This window comes from Ascaphus truei, chromosome 8 (assembly GCF_040206685.1).
Source record: "Ascaphus truei isolate aAscTru1 chromosome 8, aAscTru1.hap1, whole genome shotgun sequence".
Lineage (NCBI taxonomy): Eukaryota > Metazoa > Chordata > Amphibia > Anura > Ascaphidae > Ascaphus > Ascaphus truei.
Window position 1 is genome coordinate 32,190,213 of NC_134490.1, and position 15,813 is coordinate 32,206,025.

At 46.2% G+C, this 15,813-nt stretch overlaps 1 protein-coding gene across 1 annotated transcript in view; it reads right to left on the reverse strand.

Moving 5' to 3' along the window:
- CPAMD8 (C3 and PZP like alpha-2-macroglobulin domain containing 8) overlaps positions 1-15,813 on the reverse strand; it is a 118,737-nt gene that overhangs the window by 35,031 nt on the left and 67,893 nt on the right. Inside the window, 6 exon segments of the mRNA XM_075611224.1 lie at positions 397-622; positions 1,072-1,370; positions 2,196-2,247; positions 5,310-5,449; positions 6,311-6,464; positions 7,756-7,987. Of these exon segments, the coding sequence (XP_075467339.1) occupies positions 397-622; positions 1,072-1,370; positions 2,196-2,247; positions 5,310-5,449; positions 6,311-6,464; positions 7,756-7,987 (1,103 nt within the window).

Genomic DNA, 15,813 nt, shown 5'->3' on the forward strand with positions numbered 1-15,813 from the left:
TTTTTCACTTGGTTTGTAATTTATTAAAATCCATAAATCAATTATTTAACAAACAAAAAAATGTTTTAAATTAGTCGAGAAAGGTTTATCATGGGCTGTGCTACTTTCAAATTGACTTCTTCATAGATGTAATGGTGCAAACAGAGCTTTCCAAACCTCATAGGTCTCTTCTTCACGTGTACAGAGCTTTCCAAACCTCACAAGTCTCCTCTTCATGTGCACAGAGCTTTACAAACGCCACAGGTCTCTCCTTCACATCTACGCACCATTACAGCTATAATATTCTCTCATAATGACCTATTAAAAAGTATCACAACAAATCTACACTCCTTCAGGACAAGACCGGCTGCTTTCAGCTCCCAGGAAATCAGTTTTAGTAATAATATTAATATTGACCTATGATGGATGCAGTGGCTCTCTCAGACCCCGGGATCACGTTGTGAGGGACCCCCAGGGTGAAAGCCTCATTGTGGTTTTCGTCCGTCTCTTCCTTCCGCCATATTTTAAACTCCCCCATGGAGCCCCAGCCAGTGGAGAAGCCGATGAACTTCACGTCCGGTTGCCTGGCCGCTTCCCACTCCACAATCACAGAGTCGTTGGAGCCCTGAGTGCCATATCCTATCTAAGAAGAGACAGAGACGTGGGGCGAGTTGGGTGGTCCACACCGCTCCATGTGAAGTTATATGGGAGAGGGAAACAATCCCATTAGTATAGTGGTTCCCAATCTTTTTACGGAGCCCCTTCCCCCCACTCAGGGCCCCAATCCATTTGTTTTGCCTTCGGGATTGGTTATAGGTTCCCAATAAATATAATAGAATAAGATCCCACATAGTAATACATCAATTGGGTCATTGATACAATTCTTTCTATATGTAATTCTATCTACTCCCTTTCTCTCCATTTGTCCCTCTGCCCTACATGTCCTGTTAATCTGAGTCAAACCCTCCCCCACCTAAACTCCGCCCCCACGTCTGCATTTCTGCATTAGTGCCACGTATGTGTGTGGTTTGACTAAATAGACACACCCCGAGCCACTGATCGAGCCAGGATATTCAGGGAGGGCAGCTTTACCTGGATGATACCGTTCTTCCAGCTGATCCAGAAGGCCCGGAACTCATCCCAGGTCAAAATGGAGGCCGTGCTGGCGCTGGACATCGGATCCCCCATCTTACTGGTGGAGATCCAGGTCTTGGAGTTCTGCTGCCCGCCAATGACGATCTCGATCATCTCGGCCATGTCGTGGGGGCCCGAGGACAGGGCCACGTGCGCGTCATTGTGTGCTTTCACTGCCAGCTCAAAGTGCGTCATGCGCTGCGGCTTCTGCACGTACTGATACTCAAACTTGTTGGGCGTGGAAATGTGAATTTTCTCTAGGCCCAAAAAAACACCAAATAAATTCACAAAGAAGCCACGGGCCCAGAGGACCATGGGATGCGATGGGAAATACTGGATGTGTGTGCGTGGTTAGATGGGACCTAAAATAACTGGTTCACCGCAACTGGTTTACGGTAACTGGCTTAATGGCGCAGTTCACTGAACCGTGATAATATCAGCTCCGGTGAACCCCTTGTTCCCCCGAGATACTCACCTATAAAGCTAGCACTTGTACGTCCACATATTTAAATCCCCTGCGTCATGTGGGCCAACAGGAGGCCGCAACTATTGGCCCTCGTAATGCAGGGAGATTTGTAACCGCCATTTTGTTTCCACTGGAAGGCACGGTACCTGCACTAGCTTTACAGGCAAGTATCTCAGAAACCAAGGGGTCCCCAGAGCGGAAATGAACACGATTCAGCTGCAGGGACCCCCTGCTTCCCGTTAATGAAATTATAATAATTTGAGCAGGGGGCGGGGGGCGCTCCTGTAAGGTAACTGGTTCTTAGTAACTGGTCTAAAGCAACCAATTCATTTGAACTGGTTTACAGTAACCGATTTGCTCTTGTGTATGGAGTGCCAGTCTGCCTTGAAGGCCAATGATAGGTGAGAGGAGTACTGGAGAACGAGGAGGCAAGAGGGGCAGGAAGATCAATCCAACCTTCAAAAAGTGGCAGCACTGGCCTCACACCCAGGAGAGGGGGGTTATTTATTGCTAGGTGTTTGGATATTTAGGGAGCGCTTTATTGAAAATGTCGCGACTGGGGATATTTAATTTCTGTTCCATTCACCAATCATAGGAGGCAGGAACCTGAACTTACCATTCGGGCAGAAGAAGACGCTGTACGTATACTCCCGCGCTAAGCCCTCTGGCTGGAGGAGACACAAACGGGTTATAAATAGAGGTTTAATAGCTGCATGTTTTCAAACGTACCCCGTCTGAAAATTACCAAGGAGAAGCCTCTTAACTTGCTGTTATTTTGCCTTTTTTCACCCCAGCCACACGTCTCATTTAGATTTAAACATTTTTATTTTATTTTATTGAGAGACATACTGATGCAAAAAATATTTTCCCTCGGACTTAAAACATGGCCACCACAGTGAATAAGTGATCACTGCCATGCTGGAATGTTTGCAGCATGCGTTCCTGCATGCAGTGTATATACAGCAAGATTCCTTAAATAGCTTTTCAGTTACGCTTCTGAGACCAAAATCTGCACAGCTAATGCAGTTATCTTCAACCGTGACATTAAATATAGCAGAAATTATGGAATATTGTTCAACGGTTTTGACTTTTTCAAGTGAATACATGTAAAAATATGCTAAATATTCGCTCGCACTCCAGAAAGGAGAGAATTTCTGTGGTTTCTCCCCACAAATTTACAAACGTCGGCCACAAATGCTTTGCAATGCCGGCTTCTTAATTAAAGGATCAGATCCCCCTAGAGCAGGCGTGGGCAACTCCAGTGCTCAAGGGCCACCAACAGGTCTGGTTTTAAGGATATCCCTGCTTCAGCACATGTAGTCCAATTAGTGGCTCCCACCTGTGCTGAAGCACGATATCCACAAAGCCTGACCTGTTGGTGGCCCTTTACTGGAGGTGCCCACCCATGCCCTACAGTAAGATTTAACGCTCACCCCCCCCTTTTTTTTTTTATAACGTATAGGAAGCAGAGTGGAATGTCTCCTTTGCGATTACATTTCACCCCTACATTTGACATTAAATAGATGAGAAGTAGAGAGACACACTGTGTGCTCATTTGCATGTCATTACCTAAAACCCCTGGCTGCAGGCAGGGGAAGCACTGTTTGATAAGCGATAATGGGGAAAGACAGGGTGGCGGACCTGTCTGAAACATGCAAATGCACCACAAGTGGTATTTTTTTGCAATGCTTTGGGCTACTTCTATTAAATGTGATCATTTTCATGATGCTCCCCGCGACATTTTATTAGCTCGATGTTCATCCTCGAACCTAGACCTTATCATTTCCCTACAGTTGAAGCCAACTGGCTTTCACCAGCTGGAAAATATATTTTTACTGTCAACCCCGCGGGACGAGCCAGTGAGAAAAACATGGAAATAAAAGTCATAATTAGAGTTGTGAAATCTCACAATTCCCACGTTGGGAAATTCCTGGAGAGGAAAACATTTAAGAACAGTTAAATCGGAGGGGGGCAGAAGCTCTGTCCCATCCCAGTAAAGGGAATAATTAAACGTCCTGTCCTTAAACCTAAGGCTAGTTCTCCAGTGCTGCACACAAGCCACGATGCGCGACCGCCGGCAAGATTTTTGTCCCTTGGCGCGGCGGGCGAGCATTGGTCACGTCACGGCTGCGGTTCAACCAAGGAGGGCGAACCAGCCACGTGACATCATGGCCGCACCCCCACCACGCCCACCCATCGGTTCTCCTGCTCTTCAACCGCAGACCACAGGTCGCGGCTGAAACGGGTGCACGTGTCGCCAGACACAACGGCGCCCCTACAGCCGTGAGCACTGGGGCCGTAGCCTTATCCAGCCTTGACCGATTTTTCGTATGACATGTTTAGCTCAGACAGTATCCAACATTTGACCCCAAAACAATCAGAAAATCTACTAATAATTTTAGTTTTAAGGATGCCCGCTGTGTCGGGGAGACTCTGTGGCTGTTATATCCTCTCCCAGAATACTCTGCCTGTCTCAGCCTCACTGATTATTAAGCTTATGCCTCCAATGTGAGGGCAATGACATCATCAGACTGGAAGGAAAAGGCTTCACCCGCCTCACACCTCCATGTTGTTCTATTCCCAGGCTGGGAATAGACAGGGTTTCTCAGAAGGATTTTCTACCACTAAGAAAAATCTAAGGATATTTGAATGGGGGCCTAGGGTTGCCAGGTGTCCAGTATTGAACCGGACTGTCATTTGGACACTGTCCAGTAAAAAAATGAGAGGTAATACTGGACATAGTGACCTGACCGGCTTGGGAGCCGCGGGATTTCCCAGATCAGGGCTGTTGCTAGGGGGCTGGGCAGCATCCTCCATCCTGATTGGCTGCATTACCCAGCAGCAGCCAATCAGTAGGAAGTGTCAGGAGCCTGGGGGTGGGGCCAAGGAGAGGAGGAAACAGCATGGAGAGGTGTGTATGTCACCTTTCACCACTATGTCCAGTATTTTGGAGAAGCCACCTGACAACCCTAAGTGAGGCTGCAGCGTATCTGGTGGGAGGAACTTCCAAAAGGAAAGGAAAACATTGATTTAAAAAAAAAAAAATTGTTACTTCTTCACCAGTCGTTATGTAACCAGTAACCTCTGTTATGCCTAATATCTTCACACGTTTAGTTCAACAAAATAACCGCCATCATGAAACACACAACGTACAAATATTTTGCTCGAGGCTTATACGTTTTATATATATATATATATATATATATATATATATATATATATATATATATATATATATATATATATATATATATATATATATATATATATATATATATATATATATATATATATATATATATATATACAGTGTTCGACAAACCTATACATTTGCTCGCCCCGGGCGAGTAGATTTAACCCCCGGGCGAGTAAATATTGGCCCAAGCAGCACACGTTTGGTACTAGGTGGCGAGTAGATTTTTTTGTGTGGCGAGTAGATTTTTTGGTGATTTGTCAACGTGTGTGTGTGTGTGTGTGTGTGTGTGTGTGTGTGTGTGTGTGTATATATGAAAAGAAGGAGAAAAAACAGCAGGAAAATTGACCTCCTACAAATATTTTTTCCTTCGCTATTTCTCCAATGTAAATAGGAAACAGGACTGCAACGTAAGCATTCTATTCTCTGCAAGGGGAAGGAGTTCTGAAAGGTGCCGGTTTGAACCCCTTCCCTGCCAGGGAGGCCCGGTCCCTGAAGCAGAGAAGAGATTACGTTCGGACGGCAGACCTCACTTACCTCAACCATTACGCTTCTCCGGACAAAATCGCTTCCAGCCGGGGCCCTCTTCTCTGTATATATGTCCTCTGTGTACTTGTGTTTGAGGCCCTGGGGCCCGTCTGGGAAGCAGTTGATGCCTCCGTAGGCCAGGGCTCTGGCTGGAATGATAAACCGATTGTAACGATTTTAGAAATATTTTATACATTATTATTTGGTCATTTATACAGGGGTCTCAAACTCTGTCCTCAGGGGCCACATCCAGGCCAGCTTTTATGGATTTCCCTGCTTCAGCACAGTCAAAGACTGAGCCACTGATTGAGCCACCTGTGCTGAAGCAGGGATATCCATAAAACCTGGCCTGTTGGTGGCCCTTGAGGACGGAGTTTGAGACCCCTGATGTAGAATCGTCCTGAAACAGCAAGTGACACTAAGTTCTTTAGTTTCTGTTTGTTTCACTGACATTTTTTTTTTAATGCCCTGCAAAGAGTTAAAGGGGATTTCACTCTAAAAGGTCCAAAGTGCACTGATAACAGTGACACGTTTAAAGGGTTGATTGATGGGGATTTAAGCTAAATCTGACATCTATATGTGTTTTTAAATAATGTTGGTCAAGTTCCTGTGCAAACAGGGTGAGCGGAGACTTGGGAAGGGTTTGATTTCCTCTGCCTGCTCCCTTCTGTCTGATGTTCCAAACAGGAGTTTGCACAGGCAACTCTCTCCCCCTTCCTTTCCCTCTCATCGTTATTGGCTGTCTGATAAGGACAGGGTGGGATAAGGGTTAAGAAAACACTTGGTTGACAAACTCTCCCCCATTCACAGACCCTGATGAAAAGCAACGGGTAATTATTTATCAAAGAAACAAAAGCAACCACAGATTTGCCATTAGCATGGTTATATTAGTTTAAGGAATTAAATTCTTTGAAAGGTAGTTTTTTGGCTGCATTCTGTATATAGGATTGCACATTGAATGCAATACAATGTAACCTTGCATATGTAAAGCGTTGGATGACCCTTGTTACCTGAAATCTGACCCTGTCCAAGCTCCGTGAAAGATAACACAGCGGATGTTGGCTTGGTCTCCCCCGAGGCCACGCACAGTTTGCGGGTCAGGTGCTGCTTCCCCGGGTACCCCACAAACTTGATGCCTTTGGGGATGGTAATTTTCATGTGGACCTTGGGGAAGCAAATGAATTAATTTTACAGTGAAGTCTGTATCTATGTGGAGTAATAAGAAGAGTTATAGGGAGCGGTTATATGGGGGATATAGGGGGAGTTATAGGGAGCGGTTATATGGGGGATATAGGAGGAGTTATAGGGAGCGGTTATATGGGGGATATAGGAGGCGTTATAGGGAGCGGTTATATGGAGCAATAGGAGGAGTTATAGGGAGCGGTTATATGGGGGATATAGGAGGAGTTATAGGGAGCGGTTATATGGGGGATATAGGAGGAGTTATAGTGAACGGTTATATGGGGGATATAGGAGGAGTTATAGGGAGCGGTTATATGGGGGCTATAGGAGGCGTTATAGGGAGCGGTTATATGGAGCAATAGGAGGAGTTATAGGGAGCGGTTATATGGGGGATATAGGAGGAGTTATAGGGAGCGGTTATATGGGGGATATAGGGGGAGTTATAGGGAGCGGTTATATGGGGGATATAGGAGGATTTATAGTCAGCGGTTATATGGGGGATATAGGAGGAGTTACATGGGGGATATAGGGGGAGTTATAGGGAGCGGTTATATGGGGGATATAGGAGGAGTTATAGGGAGCGGTTATATGGGGGATATAGGAGGAGTTATAGGGAGCGGTTATATGGGGATATAGGAGGAGTTATAGGGAGCGGTTATATGGGGGATATAGGAGGAGTTATAGGGAGAGGTTACATGGGGGATATAGGGGGAGTTATAGGGAGCGGTTACATGGGAGATATAGGAGGAGTTATAGGGAGCGGTTATATGGGGGATATAGGAGGAGTTATAGGGAGCGGTTATAATGGGGGATATAGGGGGAGTTATAGGGAGCGGTTACATGGGGGATACAGGGGGAGTTATAGGGAGCGGTTACATGGGGGATATAGGGGGAGTTATAGGGAGCGGTTATATGGGGGATATAGGAGGAGTTATAGGGAGCGGTTATATGGGGCAATATGAGGCGTTATAGGGAGCGGTTATATGGGTGATATAGGAGGAGTTATAGGGAGCGGTTATATGGAGCAATAGGAGGAGTTATAGGGAGCGGTTATATGGAGCAATAGGAGGAGTTATAGGGAGTGGTTATATGGGGCAATAGGAGTTATAGGGAGGGTTATATGGGGCAATAGGAGGAGTTATAGGGAGCGGTTATATGGGGCAATAGGAGGAGTTATAGGGAGCGGTTATATGGGGCAATAGGAGGAGTTATAGGGAGCGGTATATGCAAGTGTTAGGAGATAAACCACTGCCTTTTCCTGCCCCTTCCTTACCTCTACGCTCACTGGCAGGTAGTTGTAGACGGTGAGCGGTACCTTGACCTGCTCCCCCCGGATGACGTGGTACGGCAGGGTAAAGTCGATGAAGAACGCTTTGAAGGTTTTGAGCTGGGCCGGTCTTGCCACTCCCAGGCCCCTCTCCTCTGACATCCCCACTGCCTCACTCACCCAGGTGGTGATAGAGTCCGGCACCTCCACACGCAGCTCCCCCTCCCCTGTAACATCACTGGGAGGAGATATATATTATATTTAAAAAAATCAAAAACGAATAAACGATACCGTTCTGTGGCTAACTAAATGCTTTTATTTGTGCGAGCTTTCGACATACACTGATCTCTTCTTCTGGCGATGTTGCAATGGATAAAAGAGATAGATTATATATATATATATATATATATATATATATATATATATATCAAAAGCAATAACAGCTAGGAAACAGGCACTCACAGGAAGCTTTTTCTGGTGCAAGTTAGTTTATTATTGTCTCAGCGCTTTGATCCGCTTCTTGTATGTATTCCTGTATATGTATTTACGCACGCTTAAACACTTACAGACGTACACAAGAACACACCATATTATGTATCTCTCCCACTGCTGGATGAAGCCTCCCCAATGATCTTTCTGGTACTGCGATTACAAACCTCTCTTCTCCACGTTGCTGGAACAAAGTTTCTGATTTAATCTTCCCATCTTACTTTTGTCCGTCGTCTTGGTCTTTTAATCTCTCTTGGAATCCAAGCATCACCCCAGTCCAACGGTCATATCTTCCTGCGATGTGTCCACCTCACCGCTATTTTAAGTTCTTCACCCTTGTGATGATGTCACAGACTTTTGTTTGCTTTTGAACCCTTTCCTTCGTTTCCCCGTCTCTTTCGGGGAATACCCATCATACATCTCTCCGTACTTTCTTGTGTTGTCTGAAGCTTCTACATTTTCTTGCATTGAGGGTCCAAGCTTCACATCCATACGGGGGCGGGGGCGGGGGCAGGATACACAGGTCACACACTTTCCTCTTGGGGCACAGTGGAAGGTTCCATTGAAAGATGGTCTTGCTTTTCCCAAACACGCTCCATCCCACCATCATTCTATTGATTTTATTCACAAGGTTCCCATCCGTTGTTACTTGCCGGCCAAGGTAGAGAGTCATATGGAGGCTCACCTTCTTACTTGCATTGTGTGTATGTGTATATATATATATGTGTATGTGTATATATATATATGTGTATGTGTATATATATATGTGTATGTGTGTGTATATATATATATATATATATATATATATACATACATACATACACACACACACACACATATATATATATATATACACATACATATATATATATATATATATATATATATATATATATATATATATACACACACACACACACACACACACACACACACACACACACACACACACAAACACACACAAACACACAGATTGAACCCTTTGGGTGTGTGTCCCATGACTTAGGTACAATATCTTGATTGCCAGCAACTCAGGTGACCCATGATGTAGTAGCCACTAGTACCCGTTCACTAGGAAAGATCGTGTTCGAACGGAAGAGGACCCATCTCTTCCATTTGCGTCACCGCTGCGACATCGCGATCATGTGATTGCCGAGTGGCTACCATAGGATTGCAGTTTCCCGGGAGGGTTGTGGCACTCGAATGGTTAATAAACGTTACCCACCTCTGCAATGGGTTGCCCGGGGCCCCTGTGGCCGTTAAGGGACTTCCCTCCACAGAGTGATAATGTCTCCGCCTCCTGCGCTTTATACATCCCAGCTGTAATGTAAGAGCGAGTCCGCGCCTGTCAGGTGAGAGGGATTTAACCGCTGCTCCGCATCCAATCCGCTGAGAGCGCAGAATTACAGTGCACACCTGCACGGGACATCCGAGCCAAGAAGCTTCAGTAAATAAGTATATTTACAATTGGAACATCCAATCACATTTGTTTGGGACCTATTTAAGGAACATGTGTGATAACGGCAAATTACTCTTTGAAAAAGTCTCGGACAGAGACGAAACGCGTCAGAGTATGTTATCTGCGATGTACAGCATGTTCTAATAAAGCTGATTTTATCTTCATCCTTTGACTGGACTCCAAGTGCTGTGACCGCCTCCACCCTACTATTTATCTACATTTCAATCGGCTGGTGCACGCAGACTCCTCACCACGATACATCCCGACAGCGCTGACGTCACATCCCCCAACCATCGGCACGCCGGAGCGCAGTGACTGCAAGGACGCACCAGCGGCTCCTCCTCTCTGAGTGAAACAGCGTGCGCTGATTTGGAATCAGCTGGTATCCACAGGGAAGCTGGGTTGGCGCGGAAAAACACCTAGGACGCCACCGCAAGCTCCCTCGTCCAGGAAAGACGCCAGGAGAGACGTTCCAGCAGGATACACAGCTCAACGTACTCAGCAACCTCCAGAGGATACAACATACACCGGGCGGGTAAGGGCAGCAGCTAACGGCACAAGGGACACAGGAGTGCGGTGTTTCTGGATACTTCACATTCCTGGACCCAGCCCCACACTGCAAAACGGGCCCCCCGCCACGGGTGAGTTATATTATCCTCATATTATTCTTATATGACTTATCATTCATGTCAATGGTGAGGAGCCATCTTCGATACAGCGGACTATGGATTATTCCCATTAACCCCTTATATACTTGACTCTGGTAGCATCAGCTTTTGGGTTCATTCCCTTGTCTATATTCAGTAAATAAGTAACCCGTACCCACGGCGGAAGGGCACTTCTTTTTGGAGCTTGTGTTAACTATTACAGTGCCCTAATGATGTGCATGGGGTGATCCGATTGGAGCACCTTTCTGTTTCCGGCATCCGGGGTGTCAACACGTTATGTGATCGCAGTGCCATAGGTCCGCTGGCACTCTAAAGGTTAAAGGTTCCGTCACACGTGGAAGGTCCAAAACCTATTGTTTAAACAACATCGAAAATATTCAACCCCCCCCCGTAAAGTAACTTATGTGCCTTCTTTTCCAATTGAACGTTTCCCTTTTCTCCGGGAACACTGAATTCCAGCAGATCAGCTACGTATGTTTGTGGCTTTATAATGACTTTGCAAACAAAGGACACAGCAAAAGGAACAGGTTACCAGGGGCTTTCAGTGCTGCCAACCAGTCTGATCACCAAAAGGCATGAGATGAAACAGGTTGACGCGCTCTGCGATGATGTCACTACCTTTGGATTGGTGACCCCTAGTTCGGAAACCCCGTGTCAGCTCCTTGTGCTCGTGTCCATCTCCCTCTACCCCAGCAGCAACATTCAACTGTAAGCTCTACGGGGCAAAATTGTATGTACACCGCAGTGTACACTGTCAGCACTGTATAAGAACATGTTATTATTTTAATAGAAAAGTACTGATTTTTTTTTTTTCAGTGAGAAGGCGGAAATGGGGAACTGCGGTACTGCGCAGTCCTGTGCATGGCGCTCTGGCAGAGCGGGTGTTAAAAGACATTGCAAGAGGCAATTTGTAAAAAACAAACAAACATTTCTTTTATTTGAGTTATTCAGTCCAAGTAAAATGAGGCAGATACTTCAAAGGGACGTTTCTGTGCAAACATAAAAAGGGTTTTGGGGAGGGGGGGGGGGGTTTACCCCCCACTCCTACGCTTTCCACAACCCACCACCTTTCATCCCGGAAAAAATGTACCGAGCTCTCTTTAACCTGGACTTGAAATGTGAAGGACGGGTGTCACATTTTACACCCTGCTGATGAAAGCAAAACTTTGCTGGTCTTTCACCAGGCGGATCAGAACAAGACGGGGCGGTATCGGGCTGTGGGTTTATTTCTTTTATGTGCTAAGTCAACCTTCCTTATGCTCTACACTAGGGGTGCGCAAACGTTTCGGTTCACGCCCCCCCCTGTCTGCGCTCCCCCTTTCCTGCACCCCGCCCTTATTACCTGCTCTCGGGCTCCGCGTGTCTCATGACGACAGAATGTCATGTGACGCATTGCCATTTGACGCCACGTTGTCATGACGACGCGTCGCTGTAGAGCCGGCTGAGAGCGGGACAGGGAAGTTGCAGAGGCCTCACGCCTCCATCGGCATTTCATTTACACGCCTGGGGGAAGAGCGCGGGGCCTCTACCACCACCGCGCCCCCACCTAGAAAATCACTTGCGCACCCCTGCTCTATGCCTGGGGTGGGCAACTCCAGTCCTCGAGGGCCACCAACAGGTCACGTTTTCAGGCTATCCCTGCTTATAGCCTGAAAACCTGACCTGTTGGTGGCCCTTGAGGACCGGAGCTGCCCACCCTTGCTCTATGCCTTGAATACAAACAGTAGTACTGTGCCCAGAAGGGGTTAAACACCAGTGTTGCATAGGTAGGCAAAGGCATTAAAGGGACCACACATTACTAAGCAATGCAGAGAAGGGGATAACAGGGTGAGTGCCCCACTCTTATCATCACCGCCCCAATTGACATGGCACTGCATTAAAAGGAAGTCTGCTGCCTGACACATCTACACTTGGAAGTCACATTGCAAGGGTACTGGGTGACGCGGGGTACTGGGTGACGCAGGGTACTGGGTGACGCAGGGTACTGGGTGACGCAGAATACCACTACTTTATTTTTTATTTTTGCAGACTTCCTTTCCAGGTTTAAAATTAATATACGGTATTGCTGCTATTTAATAAAAAAAATGTAATCCCTGCTGAATATAATGAAGTATGACTTGCAGCCTGGCTTAACCAGTGCCCCACAGAGCTGACAATCTACACTTTCAGTGACATACGGAAGGCAAAGCAAAACTTGGCCCCTCTGGCAGTGTAGGGGTTAACTGCCCTAACCCGGCCAAAAATGTGCTTGGCACGGGATTTATTTTGGCGGATTTTGCTTCCACAGGAAAGAAAATATTAACACGTTTAGAAGAAGGGAAAATAAAAGAAGAAGGTTTGGGAAGTCCGAATATAGAATTCCTATCAGGCTCGGGGCCGTCGTCGGTGAGCGGTTTGGTTTAACCGTTTCTGTGCAGAGTCGCTGGGCGATGCGGCCAGCCCCAACAGAGAAGCAGCAGGTGCGGGCTCAGCCAGGACCCGGGGGCGAGAGGTGAAGACGTGAAGCAGGGCTCATCACCAAATGCATTTCCAAAGGCGTCAGGACCGTAAACAAAATAGGAGTAGAAGCCGCGGTCTAGGATGACTTGCCGCAGCCACTCCTCTGCCGCCGATGGCAGCTCGCCGCCGTCCGTCTCGCCGCAAAGGTAACCCTCTAACGTTACCCCAAAAGCCCCTAAACTTAACTCCTTACCCTAACCCATCGTTAACCCCTTACCTTAACCCCATAAACTTAACCCCCAATGCCAATGCTGATCTTCACCCTATAAACCTTAACCTCTTACCCTAAAACCCCTAACCTTAACCTCTTACCCTAAAAAGTTAGGCCTTATCCTAAAACCCCCAGAGTCCTTACCCTAACCGCTAATCTTAACTCCTTACCCTAAAAACCCTAACCCATTACCCTAAAAAGCTTAACCGCTTACCCTAAAACCCCTAAAGTTAACTCCTTAATAATTTACCTTAGTGGCGAGAAGTCCTATGCGGTTGATTGGCGCTAGCGGTTTGGATGCGGCGAGACGGCCGTTGGCGAGTTGGCTGTGGCAAGTTGGCCCATTCCGCAGAAGCAGGACCATTTCAACCAATGGGGAAAAGGGGGCCGTCTCCCAGGGACCACCACCACCGTCAGGTCCCCACCGCACCCGCAGGGAGAGAGAGTGATGGGGCCAGAGGTGGGAGTTTCTATATTTTCAATCTTTAAGTATCGACTGAAAATCAAAAGTGGAAAAAGCCCCCGGAACCAATCGCCCCACAAGTACGCAGATTAAAGTGGGTGACGTATGAATATTCATTGATATATCATTTCGTTTATCATAGTGTATGGTATTTTCTTAAAAGTAAGGGGGCCCCACTAGTTTATTCGTCACCTGGTACCCACCCAAAAGATAGGGGACAGGGAGAGAAAGAGGACCGTCAGGGAGAAGGGACACGGGGGAATGTAACAGAGAAGGAACAGAATGAACATAAGAGACACAGACAGGGGGCAGTGACAGGCAGTGTTGTAATTTGGGGACTTGCCCGCCTTACTGGGTATTCTGGCACTGGATGGAGATGGCATGTTTAAGGGTTTGGAGAACGGGGAAGTGAAGGTGTTATAGAGTTTTACAGCAGAGCCTGCTGTGAAAGAAATGGGTTAATGACTAATTATTTCACCATCTCCCTCTCCTTTCCTTTCATTTGCCCTCAGCCCACAGCAGACTGTCAGCTCCTCAGCAGACAGCAGATTGTCAGCTCCTCAGCACACAGCAGACTGTCAGCGTCTGAGGCCCGCAGCAGACTCTCCAGAGCCTCCCTGTGGCTACAGAGTCCTGAAACGTTAATCCGGCTGGAGCAGAAGTCAGCAGGTTATCTGTGGCTGGCATTCTCCCCCCTATACCTCTGCCAAACACACCGGCTCTGCCAAGTGCCACTTCCGCTCTCACAGAGAATCACAGAATTCCTTCCCTGAAATCGGCCCAAAACAGGTTTCCCTTATATAGCGCGGTCTATAGAATTTTGAAGACACAACAAGTCCCTGCCCCGAAGAGCTCACAATCTAATTTTTGAGGGTGAAATGAATGACCATATTGACTAAGTGGTGCGATACCTTCACTTATATGGAATGGATGGTGTCATACACCATAGCACCGCTTTGTAAATATGGGCCAAAGTGACATGCCCAAGTCACCAAAGGAGCGGACACTGGGATGCAGTCCAGGATCACCCACTTCAAAGGCAGGGTTCTTACCACGAAGCTGCGTTATACAGCTCCGGTCGTGCAGGCGACAGTAACATGTATAGTACTTAATGTCCATACTGACCAAATCCCCTATCATTATTAGTCTTTCTTTTTATACAGTGCCAGCCATAAACATGAATGTAAACATATGGAAAAGGGAATCCTGCCCCGTAGAGCTGACACTTTAACGGTATAATAGTAAACATACAGGCACAGCCTCCTTAACCCCGTCACTTCCAGGGCGGACAGAAAAACATTGAGGAGCAATATATCACCTCGCAGATGTAGCATTGGGTATTTTTGTCTTGTGTTGTATACATTTGGCCACGCTCAGTAGCACTCCTTTTGACACAATATATATATATATGATGTGGCGGGTTCTAGGGTTAGAGCTTGCAGGGATTGTGTGTTCATTAATAACACTCAGAGCAAAAAAATAAAACGCAGAGCAACATAATAACATGCAGAGCGACATAATAACATGCAGAGCGATATAATAACATGCAGAGCGATATAATAACATGCAGAGCGAAATAATAACACGCAGAGCGATATAATAACATGCAGAGCGATTTAATAACATGCAGAGAGATATAATACCATGCAGAGAGATATAATACCATGCAGAGAGATATAATAACACGCAGAGCGATTTAATAACATGCAGAGCGATATAATAACATGCAGAGCGATATAATAACATGCAGAGAGATATAATACCATGCAGAGATATAATAACACGCAGAGCGAAATAATAACATGCAGAGCGATATAATAACATGCAGAGCGATATAATAACATGCAGAGCGATATAATAACATGCAGAGAGATATAATACCATGCAGAGATATAATAACACGCAGAGCGAAATAATAACATGCAGAGCGATATAATAACATGCAGAGCGATATAATAACATGCAGAGCGATATAATAACATGCAGAGCGATATAATAGCACGCAGGAGCGATATCATAACATGCAGAGCGATATAATAATATGCAGAGCAATATAATAACATGCACAGCGATATAATAACATGCAGAGCGATATAATAACATGCAGAGCGATATAATAACATGCAGAGCTATATAATAACATGCAGAGCGGTATAATAACATGCAGAGCGGTATAATAACATGCAGAGCAGTATAATAACATGCAGTGCGATATAATAACACGCAGAGCCATATAATAACACGCAGAGCAGTATAATAACACGCAGAGTGATAT